At 34.4% G+C, this 16,329-nt stretch overlaps 1 protein-coding gene and 1 non-coding gene across 2 annotated transcripts; both read left to right on the top strand.

Annotated features, from left to right (window-relative positions):
* Window positions 1-395: 395 nt before the first annotated feature.
* LOC127077003 (small nucleolar RNA R71) lies at window positions 396-502 on the top strand. The gene has a single exon (XR_007786993.1). It is a non-coding gene; the product is annotated as a small nucleolar RNA R71 (small nucleolar RNA).
* Window positions 503-7,672: 7,170 nt separating this feature from the next.
* LOC127075833 (uncharacterized) lies at window positions 7,673-13,175 on the top strand. The gene is made up of 6 exons (XM_051017320.1): window positions 7,673-8,841; window positions 10,735-10,790; window positions 10,901-11,131; window positions 11,901-12,192; window positions 12,381-12,577; window positions 12,662-13,175. The coding sequence occupies exons 1-6, from the start codon at window positions 7,867-7,869 to the stop codon at window positions 12,813-12,815; spliced, it is 1,905 nt and encodes a 634-aa protein (XP_050873277.1). The 5' UTR covers window positions 7,673-7,866; the 3' UTR covers window positions 12,816-13,175.
* Window positions 13,176-16,329: the final 3,154 nt, after the last annotated feature.

The raw sequence follows: 16,329 nt of genomic DNA on the forward strand, positions 1-16,329 counted from the left end.
GGGCTTAATTCACTTAGTCGGTGTTCAGGTCGTTCAAAAGGTTACACTCCGTCGATTCGTGTCCTTTATATCCATAAATTTCGCACTCTGTGTGGACTACCACTGTGGTGTTAGTGTTTGTAGACATACGTTTGATCCTAAGGGCTAAAGCGTCCATTTCCGCCTGCATCATGTCCAGAGAGCTTATCTCATGTATTCCACCTTGGGTCTCCTTTTTCTCTATTGATGCTCGTTCAGTTCCCCATTGGTAATGGTTTTGGGCCATATCCTTAATTAGGTCACAAGCTTCAGGGTAAGGTTTTTTCATCAGCGCGCCACCTGCGGAAACGTCGATGTTCATCTTTGTGTTGTAATGGAGTCCATTGTAGAAGGTATGAACGATCAGCCATTGTTCTAGGCCATGGTGTGGGCAGACTCTTAATAGCTATTTATATCTCTCCCAAGCTTCAAAAAGTGATTCTCCTTGGTTTTGAGTAAATCTAGTTATTTGGTTTCGAAGAACAGCAGTCTTACTAGGGGGAAAATATCTAGAAAGGAATACTCTCCTAAGGTCTTCCCAAGTAGTTATTGAGTTAGTTGGAAGTGAGTCTAACCATGAACGTGCTCTATCCCTGAGGGAGAAAGGAAATAATCTCAAACGGATCGCATCCGGTGAAGCGCCGTTAGATTTAACGGTGTCGGCCAGTTGGATAAAAACTTTTAAATATTGATTTGGGTTCTCAGTAGCGAGACCCGCGAATTGGTTCTATTGCATTAATTGCAACAAAGACGGTTTTAGTTCGAAATTGTTGGCAGGAATAAAGGGGTTTACTATACTCAAACTAGGTTCCTCGTCAGAGGGTTGGACAAATTCCTTAAGAGGTCTCCGGTCGCGACTCTCGGCCATAGCTTTCTTAATTCGGATGAGTAAGAGGCGTGTACGAGTGTAAAGTTCGGGTTCCGCTAAAGGATCTACTAAATTTCCGGTACTACGGGTTCTTCGCATTTACCGGCTAATAATGCCTTAGTCTAGACGGTGTAACAACAGGGTACGAAATTTGACGAAGTTGTTCCCTGGTAACGGCGCCAAAAACTTGATCAGTGAATTTGCAAGTGCACGAATCGCGTCAGAGTAATATAAAAGAATATCGATCCCACAGAGACCAAATCATCAATCTATCGATTACTATCGTTACGATGTTTATCTAAGGCGATATAAAAGAGATATTGGGGTTGCAAAATAACGATAAATAATAAATGCAATGTAGATAAAGATAGGTTTGAATGTATATCACGTCAGCTAAGTGATGTTTTGATTGTCTAAATAGAACTACTTATGAGGCAATATTTTCTACTCTTGAAAAGAATCCATTTAACAGGAACTGTCGCTTTCGCGTATTCAGAACCGAGTTTACCCTTAAATTAAGGCCTTTTATTCTCACTTATAAAAGGTGCGCAGAACGCTAAAGTAGTAAACTTATTTTTAAGAAATAAGACTCGTAAACTTAGTTGAAAAGTGATTTTGATTTGGAAAGTTTTACCCAAGGAGTTTCCTGATTTTAAATTTATCAACGCGTCCGAAAATAGTTTCAAAAATCGTTTTTCCTTAAAGTGATAAAAAAATCCTAGTTAACTAAGCCAGGGTGCTTTCGCACTCCTTGGATAGTTAAAACTAACCAAGTTTATTTCAGAAAACTCAAGTTAAAAATCAAAACAACCTTTAAAGTATTTCTACAGATTCAATATGTGAAACATCTCTTTAACCGCGATCCTTACATTCTAACCTTTAAAAGATTTAGCCAGACATGGTAATACCAACAAACACAACGATATTGATCATGATGAAAAGTTGTTTTAGAATGTGAGGCGTAAAGAACGAGTAAAGCGTGTAAATAAATAAAATAAAGCATGGACAAAATTTAAATAAAGTAAAGCGTGGACAGAAATTAAATAAAATAAAGCGAGACAGAAATTAAATAAAGTAAAGCGTAGATAGAAATTAAATAAAGTAAAGCGAGACAGGAATTAAATAAAGTAAAGCGTAGACAAAAATTAAATTAAATAAAGCGAGACAAAAATTAAATAAAGTAAAGCGTAGACAGAAATTAAATAAAAGCGATAAAATACGAACCTTCTCCAAACGGAGGCTTTTAATCTGGTACAAGGAAAATAAACCTCCGACTCTGAAGATAAAGACGACAACAACTCGAAGTGACCCAACTCAATCTCACTAAGGTGCGATAACCCCCCGATGTGACGGATTACCGCTTTATAGTTGAAGAATATAGTCTTAGTGTTGTAAACTAAGTTGGATGATTTGAAAATGAAATGGAACAAACTATTTATAGAGGATTTCAGCAACTTGCAAAGACCACGGTGCCCTCCAACTTCCCCTTAGTGGGAACGTGATTTGCAAAGGTGGCGCCCACCATCCCTTCATGGCGCCCACCATGTGTGGAAATGGGAAAGATCATGGGAACGTGGCGGTTACCTCCTGGTTGAGGGCTGATGAGTCATGACTTCTCCTATAGCGGTCGCCTTGTGCAACATCATGTGTACAATATTTGCCGAAAAAACCCTAATTTTAGGTCTTTTTGCTTCGTTTCTTCTAAAAGGGTCCCGAAAGAGCTAAATATCTGAAAACAACATAAAAGAGAGCATAATACAAACAAAATGATATTAAAGTCCTAATAAACATGTGAAATCCGAGTCAAAAACACGGTGTGATTCAGTGTGATCAGCCCTCATGACAAAGAGTATAACCATGAATTTGATCCAAGAATGGTTATAAGCATCATATATGAGTTCCACTGATTCCTACATGTTATATTGATCAAGTTTTCTTCAAGAGTTTAGAGGTGTTTTGCCTTGGAAACCCTAGTTTGAATGGGTATCTTGAGTAATTTCTCCAATAAGCCATCTCACCAATTGATCAAATTTCTCAAGGGACATTTCAAAATTCATCATCTTATGCATATATGATATACCATGAGCCAATAAAATCAAGATAATTGAAGGTTAGCAAGTTGGTTGATGGTGGTTGGCCAGATGAATTCATTTGATCAAAACTGGGTCTCCCTAGGCCCTATCTCCTACAATTTTCACCATATGAAAATGATTCCAAGAGAAACATTACTCTAAATGACATTATAAAAAACTTTCATGTTGAGACCTAGAGCTAGTTTTTCTTGGAAAATCATTTTCTATGTTGAAACATTATAGGTCATTTTGTCTAAACCCTAATTTGAAAGTCAACTTCCCAAGGCCATAACTTGCTCAATTTTTATTAGATGAACAATTTCCAAGTTGAAAAATCAAATTCAAGATGTCTAATTCAACTTTAATGTTTGGAGTTAGAGCTAATTCAACTTTTATGAGCATGTGATATGAGGATACATTATAGGTCATTTTTGACCTATACCATTGAACAAGTGATTTTCCTCAACTTCAAAAATGCATAACTCTACCATTCTAAATCCATATGACATGAAATTGGTGACCATTTTTAAGGTCTTTGAAAGAGATACAACTTTGATGAATACACTTTTCTCATTTGAAGCTCACATAAAAAGTTAAGCAAGATGGAATATTGAGATATATGACTTGACACTTAGAAAAATTTTCAACATGTTGAATTTTCCAAACCACCACCTTCAAATTCACCATGATCCAAGCTCCAAATGAAAAAGTGTTCAACATCAAACTTGTTCCCCTTGATCCAAGCTTTCCAAAGAACCCAAGTTCATGCATTTTGGATGATGTTTGCTACGGCTGCGCATGGCTTTAACATAGTTGCACCATTGGAGGAAATCAAATGTCCAAAACTCCATTTCACATTGCCTTACCAATCAAGCATCATTTGAACTTCAATACAGTTGCAATTGGATCAAAATGGATTGCTTCATAGGCTTGTACACGCCCATGCAAGCTTGGGCATCACATTGCCAAATTTAGCAAATTTTCAAGTGTGCAATTATCAATCACACATGCTATAAGTACATGGCCTCTAAGCTCATCTCAAACACACCTTGCGCGCCAGCTTTGCCCCCCAATTGAAACCCTCTCACTCTAAAGAAAAACCTGATAATTTTCAATCTGAAAATTGAGTTTGAATCTCAACTGTTTGGAAATTCAAGAACTCCAGGATCCAAAGCCTTGAACCATTGCTAACCACTCCCTGCAAGCTTCTCAAGTGTGATCAGATCGTGTTTGAAGCAAGCAACCTCAAGTTCTGCACAATATTAAAGGTAATTTTCAGAAAACTCCATCTCTTCGATTCTCACTCAATTCTCATCAATTCTCTTGGACCTTTGGTTATCTGAAGTCCTACCAATATAGGCAAGAAGATTGAGTTACTTAGAGGCCATTTTTTCTTTCAGATCATGTCCTCTTTTTTTATTTTGGTGATGGTTGAGGGTGGACCAGTCCGGTGAGGTCCACCGGAGAAGAAGACCGGAGCTCTGGCTCCGGCGGTGTGTTGGCACGTCTCTCAGCCACAGGATCCCTTCAAAATGTTTTAATCCTCAGTGCTCATTGTGATTACCCTTGGTACAACGCGCTGACTCGTGTGTTTGGTGGAATGCGCGTTTCAGACCACTTGATCTGCCACCTCAATTAATGAGGGAGATCAAGTGGTCCGCGTTTTTTTGATTTTTTTATTTTAATTTTTATTCCTTTGATTTTCATTAATTCATATTAATTTTAATACTGATCCAAAAAAATATGAGAGTTTCACCAAAAAAATTCAAATAATTTCCTCTTTCATATTTTGAATTAAAATTATTTTTTGGATCATTATTAATATTTTTCATGACTTAATTGATTTTGTGAATATCTTTAATTGTTTAAAAATACTTTTAAGTCTTTAAAAATTCTGAAATTTTTTCTCCAAGGTCCTTTGGCCTTGTTTGACCTATGATAAATCCCATGGCCATTTCTTTGGTGTTTTTATGAGGTTTTAGGAATTTGACAAACCATATTTAATTTAAATGGATTATTTTAGTATTTTTAAATTGAATAAATGCCAAATAATTGTGTTGACCTCTTGTGATGGTTTGTGTAAGTTTGACTCATGTTGTTGGGCCTTAGTCAAGGTTGATTTGACTTTGTTAAGTTAATATCATTGGATTTAGGGGATTGATGGAATGTACATTCCATCTCCCAAAATGAATGAATGATATTAATTTGGTAAAAGTCCTCCTTTGACCAATTTGAGTTTTAATCCATTCCCTCCCCTCTTCATCTCATTCCCCTTATTTATGCATTCATCTCATTTGGCCTATGATATCTCTAAATCCTAAGGCTAGTTGATTGCAAAATCAACATAAGTATGAATGAGATTAGGCCACCTCTTTTGCATATTCTTCTTGTGTGTGGTATGTTTCATGAGCATAGTCCATTATACTATGTCTATAACATGCATTAACACCAAAATTCTATTGCCCGATCTCAAATAGTTGTGACTTCTACATAAGTCCAATTATGATTGCTTAACATAGCGCTAATTTTTTGACACAAAAGGCATAACATTCTAGTTAGTGAGATTGTAAGCCTCCTCCCTTTCATGGTATTGTGTGGAAACTTGACATTTTTTCCTTCCTTTGGAAGATGACTTGGCTCAAGGATCCATGCTTGTGATAAGTGAGTTGAGTGTTCTTCAAAGAATGACTTAAAATGAAAAGCAAAATCAAAACAATACTAACTTCTAACTCATTAACAACTAACATTTAATTTCAAGTCATTTATTTTAATGCACTTAAATTTTAAAGTTCTATTCACTTGCCATTATTCATACCATTCTAATTGTTTATGTTAATGTCATTTTCCCTTTGTCCATTTGGACCATATTGTGTGATATATCTTGCTTGTGTATATTTTGTTTGTTTGTGTGATCTTGAACCATTAGTGTACATAATAAGAACAAAAAAGCCTAAAAAAACTTTTGTGTGGACTGTTGACTTGATCTTGGACAAATTGGACTTAGAATTTAGGCAACCTCCCTATGCTAAAGGACTTGACCAATTCCAACTTTTGTGAAACCAAGTGATTGCAATTTAAAACTTCCTCTGATACATCCTTCAAGATCCCTTTGAGTTCATCTGCAACATGATCACTGTAAAGTTGTTATTTTGAACCCGTGACTTGTGGAATTCATCTGCTACATGGGCAAATCTGAAGAAGATCATGGAGTGGCTAAGCTTGGATGTGGCTATCTTTATTTGATGCCTTGCTCTTCAAGTGAATATTGTATGCATTGTTTGTTGCTTGATTCTGATATCCAAGGGAATTTGGGGTTTCTATATGGTATTCTTGCCTATTGGATTGCTACCCATCGGTCAGATCTTTTCAACTCTTAACTTTTAATTTTGTGCATAGAATTAGTCTCTTCATCTCCTCCCCATTTCTTTAATTTCTAAATCTCTTCCTCCTTTCAAAAACTTCTTTGTTTGAACTTGTTATTTTCTAAATTTTGACCACCTTGCAAGATAGAAACTTTGGCCTCATGCCATTGCATTTTCAAACTTCTTTTCTTAATCAAACTTGTAAATAGACTTAACTATACTGACCTAAACTTTCAAAAGCCAAAAAAAAAAACTAACTCATTCAAACCATTTTCAGGCTTTTGTGCCTTTCAAACTTAATTTTGTTAAAAGCAATGCATCCACTTTAAAATTTGTATCACGAACTACGGGGTTTTGATCCCTCATTTTTATGTTGGTACGTAGGCACAAGTCCGAAGGTCGTGTCAAACACAAAAATATAATTAATGAATTCTTTTCTCACCCCCCATTCTATTTGTTTGTAAACATTACTTTGTCCAAAATACATATGCACACAAAAAAAGGCTCCCTAGGAGTACCTAGGACACTTTGGGTGCTAACACATTCCCTCTGTGTAACCAACCCCCTTACCTGTAATCTCTGACATTTTATTAGTTTTGATTTGAAAACTTCTTACTTTTAAGTTTTGTTCGTACTTTTTCCCTTTTCCCTTGAAAACAATAAAAGCGCGGTGACGACTCTTGTTATTTGATGTCTTGCTTATCCATAGCTTGATGATTATAATTCACCGCTACAAGAACGAAGTCGATTGAAGGGTGAGACGAAAACTATTTAAAACGAAAGTGATTCTTCAATTTGGGTTTGGAGGAGCATGTTTTCGGGGTGAATGAAGAACACGTTTTTAATTTGATTAATTATTTAAAATATTATTAATATTATAAATATTAATGAAATAAATTTAATAGGAATGAAATATTATAAATTAATAAATGAGTTGGAATAATTTGATAGTAATTTGGCAATGATACCTCATCTAAATAAGAGTAATGTCATTAAAAATTTGTCTCAAATTTAGAGGGATTAAAATCCTGAAAAAACATTAAAAACTGGTAAAAAAATCTAAATTTTATAATATAAGAACCAAAATTGAAAAAAAAGAAAAATAGTAGAATCAATTTTCATTACTTACTTTATATTAGTTACTTTATGTGTACTATTTTAAAACCTACATTAAATATAAAACAACTAATGTTAGAAATAAAATATTTTAGTAATTTTATCTTTTTTAGGCGTATTAGAGTGATTGTTCTAATGAAATTTCATTAATCGTATTTTTTATATAGAAAACACCTCCTAGAAACATGAATCTCAAAGAATTTTTTTTATAAAAAGAACACATTTGTCTGCTCCTCTATTGGACCTTTTCTAGTATATTCCAATTGAAATATTTTAAAGAATCTTTCAAACAAAACCATTAGACCACACTTCTTTCTCCTAATCAAAAGAACACTTCTTTCTCCTATATATATATATTAATTAATTTTTCCTAATTACCATCTACTCTTATTTCATTCTCTCGCCCACAGTAACTTTCCAATTCGTAGCAATGGGTGGTCCCGAAGCTAACGGCACGGAAACCGAGAAACCAACACAAGCGGTTCAACTGCATAGTGATTTTATTTTACCTGAAAATCCCGTTAACGGTTATGAAACCGTTACTAACAACCAAAGTAGTTACAGTGATGGCGGTGCAGATAGCAAAAACGATGGCCACGTAGGGTTTATTCCTCCTCATTCACTTCTCCCGACGCCGGTACCACCGGAGGTTTTTCAAAGAAACAAAAACGATGAATCTCCGCCGAGTATCTTCGTCTCCAGCACTATGCCGGATTTCGGAAGCTTCATCCGTCAGCGGAGCAGTGATTTATCGACCGCGATTGCAAAACGAGTTTCATCGTTTAGAAAATCCATGGAGGAGAGAGAGGAGAGCGATGAGAACGATATGATCAAGAATAACGATCGGAATCAGGAAGTGACGGAATTCAATCTTTCAGGTCTCAAGGTTGTTGTGAAGGTGAAACCGGAGGAAGAACCAGCGATGAAAGGGAGGATAACGTTCTTCTCGAAGTCCGGATGCAGAGACTGTACGGCGGTGAGGAGATTCTTCAAAGAGAAAGAGCTGAAGTTCGTTGAAATCAACGTCGACGTGTTTCGCGAGAGGGAGAAAGAGCTACGAGACAGAACAGGAAATACTACTGTTCCGATGATTTTCTTCAACGAGAAGCTTATCGGAGGGTTAGTCGCGTTGAACTCGCTTCGAAACAGCGGAGAGTTTGATCGGAGGTTGACGGAGATGGTGGTTGAGAAATTTGCTGGCGATGATGCACCGTTACCGCCTGTCTACGGTTGTGATAATATCGAGGATGATCGAACGGATGAGATGGTTGGACTTGTTAGTCTTTTACGGCGGAAATTGTTCGTTCAGGATTGGTTGAGGAGAATGAAAATCGTTAAGAATTGTTTCGAAGGGAACGAGTTTGTGGAGGTTGTGATTCAACACTTCAAGTGCGCGCGTAACGAGGTACGCTTCGTATACCGTATACCTATACCGTATAATAAGTGTAGTTTTTTATTTCTTTTATAAAATTATAAAAATTTGTTTATATTAAAATATTTGGAAGGAAAACTAATGATGGAATAAAATAACACTAAATATCTTTTTTGAAATATTTTTTAAATGTATTGTGAATACTATAACTAAGAATATAAAATTACTCAAAGTTGTACTTGTTGATTAGAGTCTTATTTTAAACCTCTTAAATAATATTTAAATAATTATATACGTTTTCAAAGACAAAAAAGTTTTTGTAATAAAATAGTTTCGTTTTCATATTTTGAACTTTTCAAGTAAATGAATAATTTGATTTTTTTTCTTCCTACAACTTGGTTACATGAGGGGTTGTTTTATTATATTATTCAAATATAAAATATTATTCTTTAATTGTTTTACTTTTTGATTATTTTGCCATCAAAAACTCGATGATACTTGAGATTGAGAGGTTGCTTTATACAAATATAAATAAGTTTTATACGTAACCAAGAGTGGTTTTCACTTCTATTACCAACAAGGTTTTGTGTCCAGAACTTATAGTTACACCACATTTTACAAAAGAAACCTTTCTCCACGTGATGAAGATGATGAAATCATTGACACATTTTTTTTATTTACTTTCATTAACCAGATTTTTGATGAATTGGGGAAAGATGAATATATTTTTTTGATCGAAGAGTGATGAATATGGAATAGAGATAGGGGAGAAATTGTGTGTGGAAATGCTTAATTGTTTTCATTTTAATTTTTAAGTAGGTTAATTAGTTGATTAAATCTAATAGGATCATTTCATTATTTTATTTATATGAATTTAATGGAAAAAAAATTATCCCGCAGTGTAAAATTACTTAAATCAACAAACATATATTCTGTTAAATCAAATTTTTAATTTTAAATTAAATTGATGATATTGTAAATTAATAAATTTTTATTTGACGACAAAATAAAATTACTTTACATCGGTTGACTATCTTTAATCTCAAATTCAATCAAGCCATATCTTAAAAGTAATGTGAATAGCATTATTTTTTATAGATAAGAACAAAAGAATAATTTTTAGTTTCTTCAGTTGTCATAATCTTCTCCGGCTTGACTTGTTGGGCACGGAATTTCGACCGTCAGACTCTTACACTTGCTAAGATTTCCAAATGTACATTTTGCATTAATCTATGACAATGAATATTTAATAGAAAAAAATGAAGGAACTTATATTTAAGCTGAATAATAATAAAAAATTATGCAAATGATTGTGCATCTCAAAACAAATAAGACTAACATATAAAATAGAAGCAGTCATAATAATGTTAATAATACACCGTATTTGAACGGCACACTAGTATATTGATTTTTGTTGAGGCCTTTTTTAATATTTCAACTACCTAAAAACACTTTTTTTTACAATTAAATCGATTCTTTTTAAAGAAAGATTGATGAAATTAAGGTGAACTACCACCACTTTGAGAAAATCTATACTTTAGAATTTTAACAAAATTACTGTTCCTGTTAACTTGTCATACACTTTCATTATGCTAAACATAGACTTTCATTCTGCTAAACTTAACATATATTGGATGTTGGTCAGAATTTTCTCCATGTCTTTGTGTTCCTTTAATATTAGATATTTTATTCAATAATTGTTTTATATTTTACAGTTTTTTATTTTATTAAAATAATGAAGACAAATTAAATTGCTGTGTTCAACTAGTTATGAGTAGATCAAAGAAATTCAATGGTGTCTGATATAAGAATGTCTCTAGTTATGATTTTTTGGGTCCCAATTTTTAAACTGTTCTTCCAACTTTCAATTCTGTTAACTGTAATGTTCCACTAAAATAAATATTGCATTCGTGAACAATTGCTCAGGCTGTTGATATTGGAAAAGAGTTATCCAGAAAGCACTTCATCCATCATGTTTCCGGGTAAGAAACGAGCTTTTGAGACTAATGAAACCAGACCCTGTTTCAATATAAATATGAATCACAATATTTTTGGCAATATCCTTATTGGCATTATCAACTTTCTTCTGTAGGGATAATGACTTTGTAGACGGAAATAACTTGTATCGTTTCCTTGAGCATGAACCATTTACCCCAAAATGCTTTAATTTCCGTGGTGCCGTAAATGACAATGAACCAAAGGCAGCAGCTTCAGTTTGCGACAGGCTTACCAAGATTATGTCTGCCATTCTTGAGTCTTATGCTTCTGATGATAGACGACGTGTTGATTATGCGGCCATTAGCAAAAGCGAAGAATTTCGTAGGTATGATAATTCTTAATTTATTCTTATATTTTCAGTCACAAAATATATTCTTACATTTAATTGCCGCATAATTTGAAGACAGATGTATAGAACCAGTGGATCATCAAATAGTATTGGGTTATTTACATAGATACATAATGTACTAATGTGATTGATAGCAACCTTTAGAAATTACCTTGATAGGATTAGCTATATAAGTGTTAGTCTTAGCTTCATTTTTGTATGAGAAAAGAACAATAGGAAGTGTTTCAGTTATCAAATCTGTGAGAGCAAGTGAGTAGCGATCATAGGCTCTAAGGCTGCGAAAATCTCGTAACTCTGCATTTGATCACTCCTAACCTTGATAATCCCTGTGTTCCTTCTCATTTCTTTAGTCTTTCCCGCTGGTCAATTTCTATTTTGGTGCAATTATTCATCAGGAATGGATTTAATTTCATAACAAAATAGTATATGGATTAGTTCATCTATTAATCTTTAATTATCTGACCACCGACAAGGTTTTAAATCATGATTACGTTGTGATCTTTGATACTAGAAATAACTTCTGTCAAATAATGGTGTTATAGTTATAGCGACATTAAAAACCTTAATGTTACAGCGCTAATTGGAGTTAACATGAAAGCTTGTAATGGTGATTCTTAGAAGTTTTTCATCATTTGGGGTGGCTTCCTTGTGGTCTCCATCATCTCTAGTTTTTCTCTTTAACATCAGAATATTAATGTCTAGTGTTATAACTTATTTATCTTGCTATTTTTCATTCTAATTGTAGGTATGTAAATATGACTCAGGATTTGCAGCGAGTCAATATCTGCGAACTATCGGAAAATGAGAAGCTTGCCTTCTTCTTAAATTTATATAATGCCATGGTCATACATGCTGTCATTAGCGTAGGGAGCCCAGAAGGTGTAATTGATAGGAGATCCTTCTTCAATGACTTCCTGTATTTGATTGGAGGACATCCTTATTCTCTTGCCATTATTGAAAATGGTATTCTCAGATGTAATCAGAGGTCACCATATTCCATAATGAAGCCCTTTAGCACCGGAGATAAACGGTTAGAGGTAAATTGTTTTAATCAATTTTCAGTTAGTTTTTCCAAACAGACTTGTAAACGCTCATGCTATGTCAAATAATGATCAAAATCATTGATTGATTCTAAAATCACTTTTATCTTTCACAAAAGTAAATAAAAATATGTAAATGATAATTATGGAGATAGATTGATTAACCCGTTTCTTACAAACTGCAGGTTGCTCTTGTCAAGTTGAACCCGTTATTCCATTTTGGACTTTGTAATGGTACAAAATCTAGCCCAAACGTGAGGTTCTTTTCACCCAATAGAGTTGTAGATGAATTAAGAGGTGCTGCAAGAGAGATCTTTGAGAATGGTGGCATTGAAGTGGACCTAGAGAAGAGAACTGTTCATCTCCCACGGATTTTCAAGTGGTAAGCAATTTGAGTTTTTCTTGAAACCTTGATTCTAACTGAATTCAAATTCCTTGTATCTTATCTTGTAAAACATTTTGGCAGGTTCAGTGGAGATTTTGGACAAGAGCAAGAAATACTCAAGTGGATAGTTAATTACTTGGAACCAAATAAAGCAGGTCTATTGACACATCTCTTAAGCGATAGTGAACCAGTTAATATATCTTACCAGAATTTCGATTGGTCGTTAAATTCTTGAATAGTGATGACCAGATTTGATTCTTCCATCTTATCCCAGCCAAAAGAAATAATTTAAGTGATACATTATCAAAGCAGATAGTTCATTAGTGCTCTTATCAGTATTGCATTACCACTTATGCAGATCAATAGAAATTCTAGATAGTACAATTAAAATTGTTACTGTATTATTCTTTCATAAAAAAAGATTTGAGTATGATGAATAAATATTAGGAACATATTCTGTAGAGGAATTACTAGATGACACTATATACTGCATTGGAGGTTAGGAATCTTTTGCAGGACTATTATCTTTTTCTACTGTTAAATTTTATACCATACAGGCTTAAAGGCTAAAGCTATACTAGTATTTTGTAACTTATATCAAGTATTTGTATGGTGTTTTAAGGTTTCACTCATTTTATTACAGCTTAAATAACATGATTAAAAAAACTCTAAACTTTCAGTAACCAAATAAATGCATGAACATTGGGTAATCACAATTGTAATTCTTCAAAGAGGTGAATTGTTTTAATAAGTCGCTAATTTGATAAAAAATAGTTCCCTAGTAGCAGTCAAGCTTAGCCAAAACAATTGCAGCCATTTTTCTTTTTATCGACTACAAAAGTGTCACTCAGACTTTCTCTAACATCACAGCCAATATTTTTGGAAAATGAAACTATAGATTTATCTTTGTTAGCCTACAAAAGAGCTCAAAATTGGACTTAACTACTTGAATCTGATTAATGTTTGCATATATAAAAAGATTAAATCATAAGCAAACATGGGGTGAGAGAACTTTTGAATACCCCTTTATTCAATACAACGGGCTTCCAAATTATAAGATTAATTATATCCCAGTTGGGATTTTCGACAAGGAGAAAAATTTAAGTACAATTAGAAGGTTTGGAGCAAGTCAAAGTCAATTATATGTTTGTCGAAATGTTATAGTGTAATGGTCGAAGTTTTAAGAGGTGCAAATGAGACTTAGGATTTTTCAGGAAAAAATAACATTTCTTCTAGCATTTCGACAATATGATGGTTTGAATTTTCGACTGCGTCGAATAGCAATTACTTGGACGCGAAGAAGCGTTTTGTTCAAATAAATAACTACCTCTCAGTCTTATCCAAGAAACACGTGGAGAACATTCAGAAGCAAGGCGCATGCAAGGATCTACGTGGCGAAGGCTGGAGAAATTAATGTTAGAAAACAGTTATTTTACACTTGTATAAATAGGGATTCTAGTGTCAAAATTCGAGGTGTTCATTTGATTTCACTACAAAATCTCACAAATACTCAAAGTACCAGCGTTAGAGAGAAATGAGTTCACTGAGAAATGTATGAATTTTGAAACATCATTTTTCATTCAAATGCAAAGTATTTCATTTCAGTTTATGATCTTTGTCAATTTACCCTTATTTCCCTTTTAACTGCATTGTTACTGTACCTTTATGTTATAAACTTTTTCGTTTTTTCTACATTGTCGAAATCACTACTTTTCTTAACTATTTCGACCACGTCGGAATCTTTCACGATCTTAACACAAACTATAAACAAAGGGTTTTAGCATTATGTCCTAGGATTCCCTAATTGATCCTGCAAGTAACTTTCAATAAAAGACTAGCGATTGTTTACCAAATTCCCGAGTAAACAAATTGGCACGTCCAATGAAACATGTGCTAAACTCTTGTCTTTTATAGATACTCATAAGTTTTCTCTTACAAAACTTGTGTTTGCGTTCATGAATTGTTCTGGGTAGTTTGTATGTGTTTAAGAAGTGAAAAGCCTTTACAAAAAATGACATGTCCTCCTATAGATGACACCAGTTCATAGAACAATCTCGAAAATCTAGTAGAACAACCAGTCAGATCGATAGTTGAAGAGGCAGTTATTTCAATGCCCGTTAGGACAACTGCCATCGATGGTATCGTTGAGGCCAGTTACACCAGTACCATCACATAAGATAACACCCCCACCACATCCAAGGAATACCATATTTAACCTTGCGGTCACAAGGCATCTGTTTGGGTTCTCAATGCCAATGGATAATAGGAAATACCCTTATGGCATGCCAACGTCGATGATGGGTGGCCCTCATACTAATATGTCAATTTTTAGTGATGATGCAATGGCCATTGGGCCATTGTATAATCCTCAAAATGCCTCGGCTTCGACCATCAACAATATGGTTCGACCAGGAGGGTTAGACTACATCCATCAGATAAGGCCATCTTTGTGTAAGAACAAAGTTGGTTCTACAATAAATCTCTAAGATTTTGATGATAACAAAGGATGAAACCCAAAATGGCACCTTAACGAGATTTTTTCTATGTGTGCAGGACTCTGAACATTCATGCAGGACTCTGAACATTCACGTAGGATTCTGACCATACATCAGATACAAACTTATGTCAGATATAAAGTATTAGATGATCAGACGCCACTAAGAAAGGAATACGTCCAGAACGTTCTGATTCTGATCAAAGAGAGACAACAAAAAGTCAGAAGCTCCAACAGACTACTAGTTTTAGACTCTGATACTTAAGAAGACTAGAACTATGAGAAGCTCTGAGGAAGTCAGACGTAATCATCCTCTGAAGACTAACTCTGGTACATCAAGACTCTGATGAAGATTCACAAGTCCAGAACGCGTAACGGAAAGAAATCTCATTATGGAAAGGAAGTATTTAAAGAAAGGATTAAAGAGGCGGACAAAATGGTTTTAGAAAGAAACAACAGAAGTAATGACATTAATTATTCTTCAATGACCAAGATTCTATCAATCACTCCAACGGTCCTTCACAACTACTATAAAGGACATATTACTTCTCTAGAGAGATACACCTGAGACACACAGAAATATCATTCACACTCTCTCTTATTTTCACGAGCTGCTGCTCTTACATGAAAATCTTTTGCTCTCATATTTTTTTGTAATACTTGCTTGTTGTTAGAAGCACTTTACATTACAACTTTTTTGCTTAAACTATTTCCTCAAGTGACTCTGCGCAGTTTGTATACTTGAGAGGGCTAAGAGATTATTCTCTTAGACGATTGGTTGTGTAATCTTTCAAGATTAGTGGATTAAGTCCTTTTTGAAGGCGAAATCACCTTGGCCGGGTGGACTGGAGTAGCTTTGTTTTTCAAACGAACCAGTATAAAATTTTGTGTGTTTTTATTTTTGAAAAAGCTTTTATTTCCAAAACAATTCAACCCCCCTTTCTTGTTTTTCTCAACCTTCAGTTGGTATCAGAGCTTCGACTCTGTTATTGATTTTCTAATCAAACACTTAACAGTGTAGAGAGATCCAGCGTGAGAAAAACTATGGCCAACACAAATGAAAGAGATAGTTACAACGCTAAACCTCCAATCTTTGATGGAGAGAAATTTGATTATTGGAAAGACAGAATTGAAAATTTCTTTCTGGGCTACGACGCTGATCTCTGGGATATTGTCACAATTGGCTACACACCACATGTGACAGACGCTGGAGTTGTTATTCCCATAAGCAAAATTTCAGATGATCAGAAGCGTG

Source organism: Lathyrus oleraceus, chromosome 4 (genome assembly GCF_024323335.1).
Source record: "Lathyrus oleraceus cultivar Zhongwan6 chromosome 4, CAAS_Psat_ZW6_1.0, whole genome shotgun sequence".
NCBI classification, from domain to species: domain Eukaryota; kingdom Viridiplantae; phylum Streptophyta; class Magnoliopsida; order Fabales; family Fabaceae; genus Lathyrus; species Lathyrus oleraceus.

Excerpts from the sequence above, each read along its gene's own strand:
- LOC127075833 (XM_051017320.1), top strand. The coding sequence starts at position 7,867 with ATGGGTGGTCCCGAAGCTAACGGCACGGAAACCGAGAAACCAACACAA. Across the intron at positions 11,132-11,900 it reads AAAAGCGAAGAATTTCGTAG|GTATGTAAATATGACTCAGG; the intron begins GTATGATAATTC and ends TTCTAATTGTAG. Across the intron at positions 12,193-12,380 it reads CCGGAGATAAACGGTTAGAG|GTTGCTCTTGTCAAGTTGAA; the intron begins GTAAATTGTTTT and ends TACAAACTGCAG.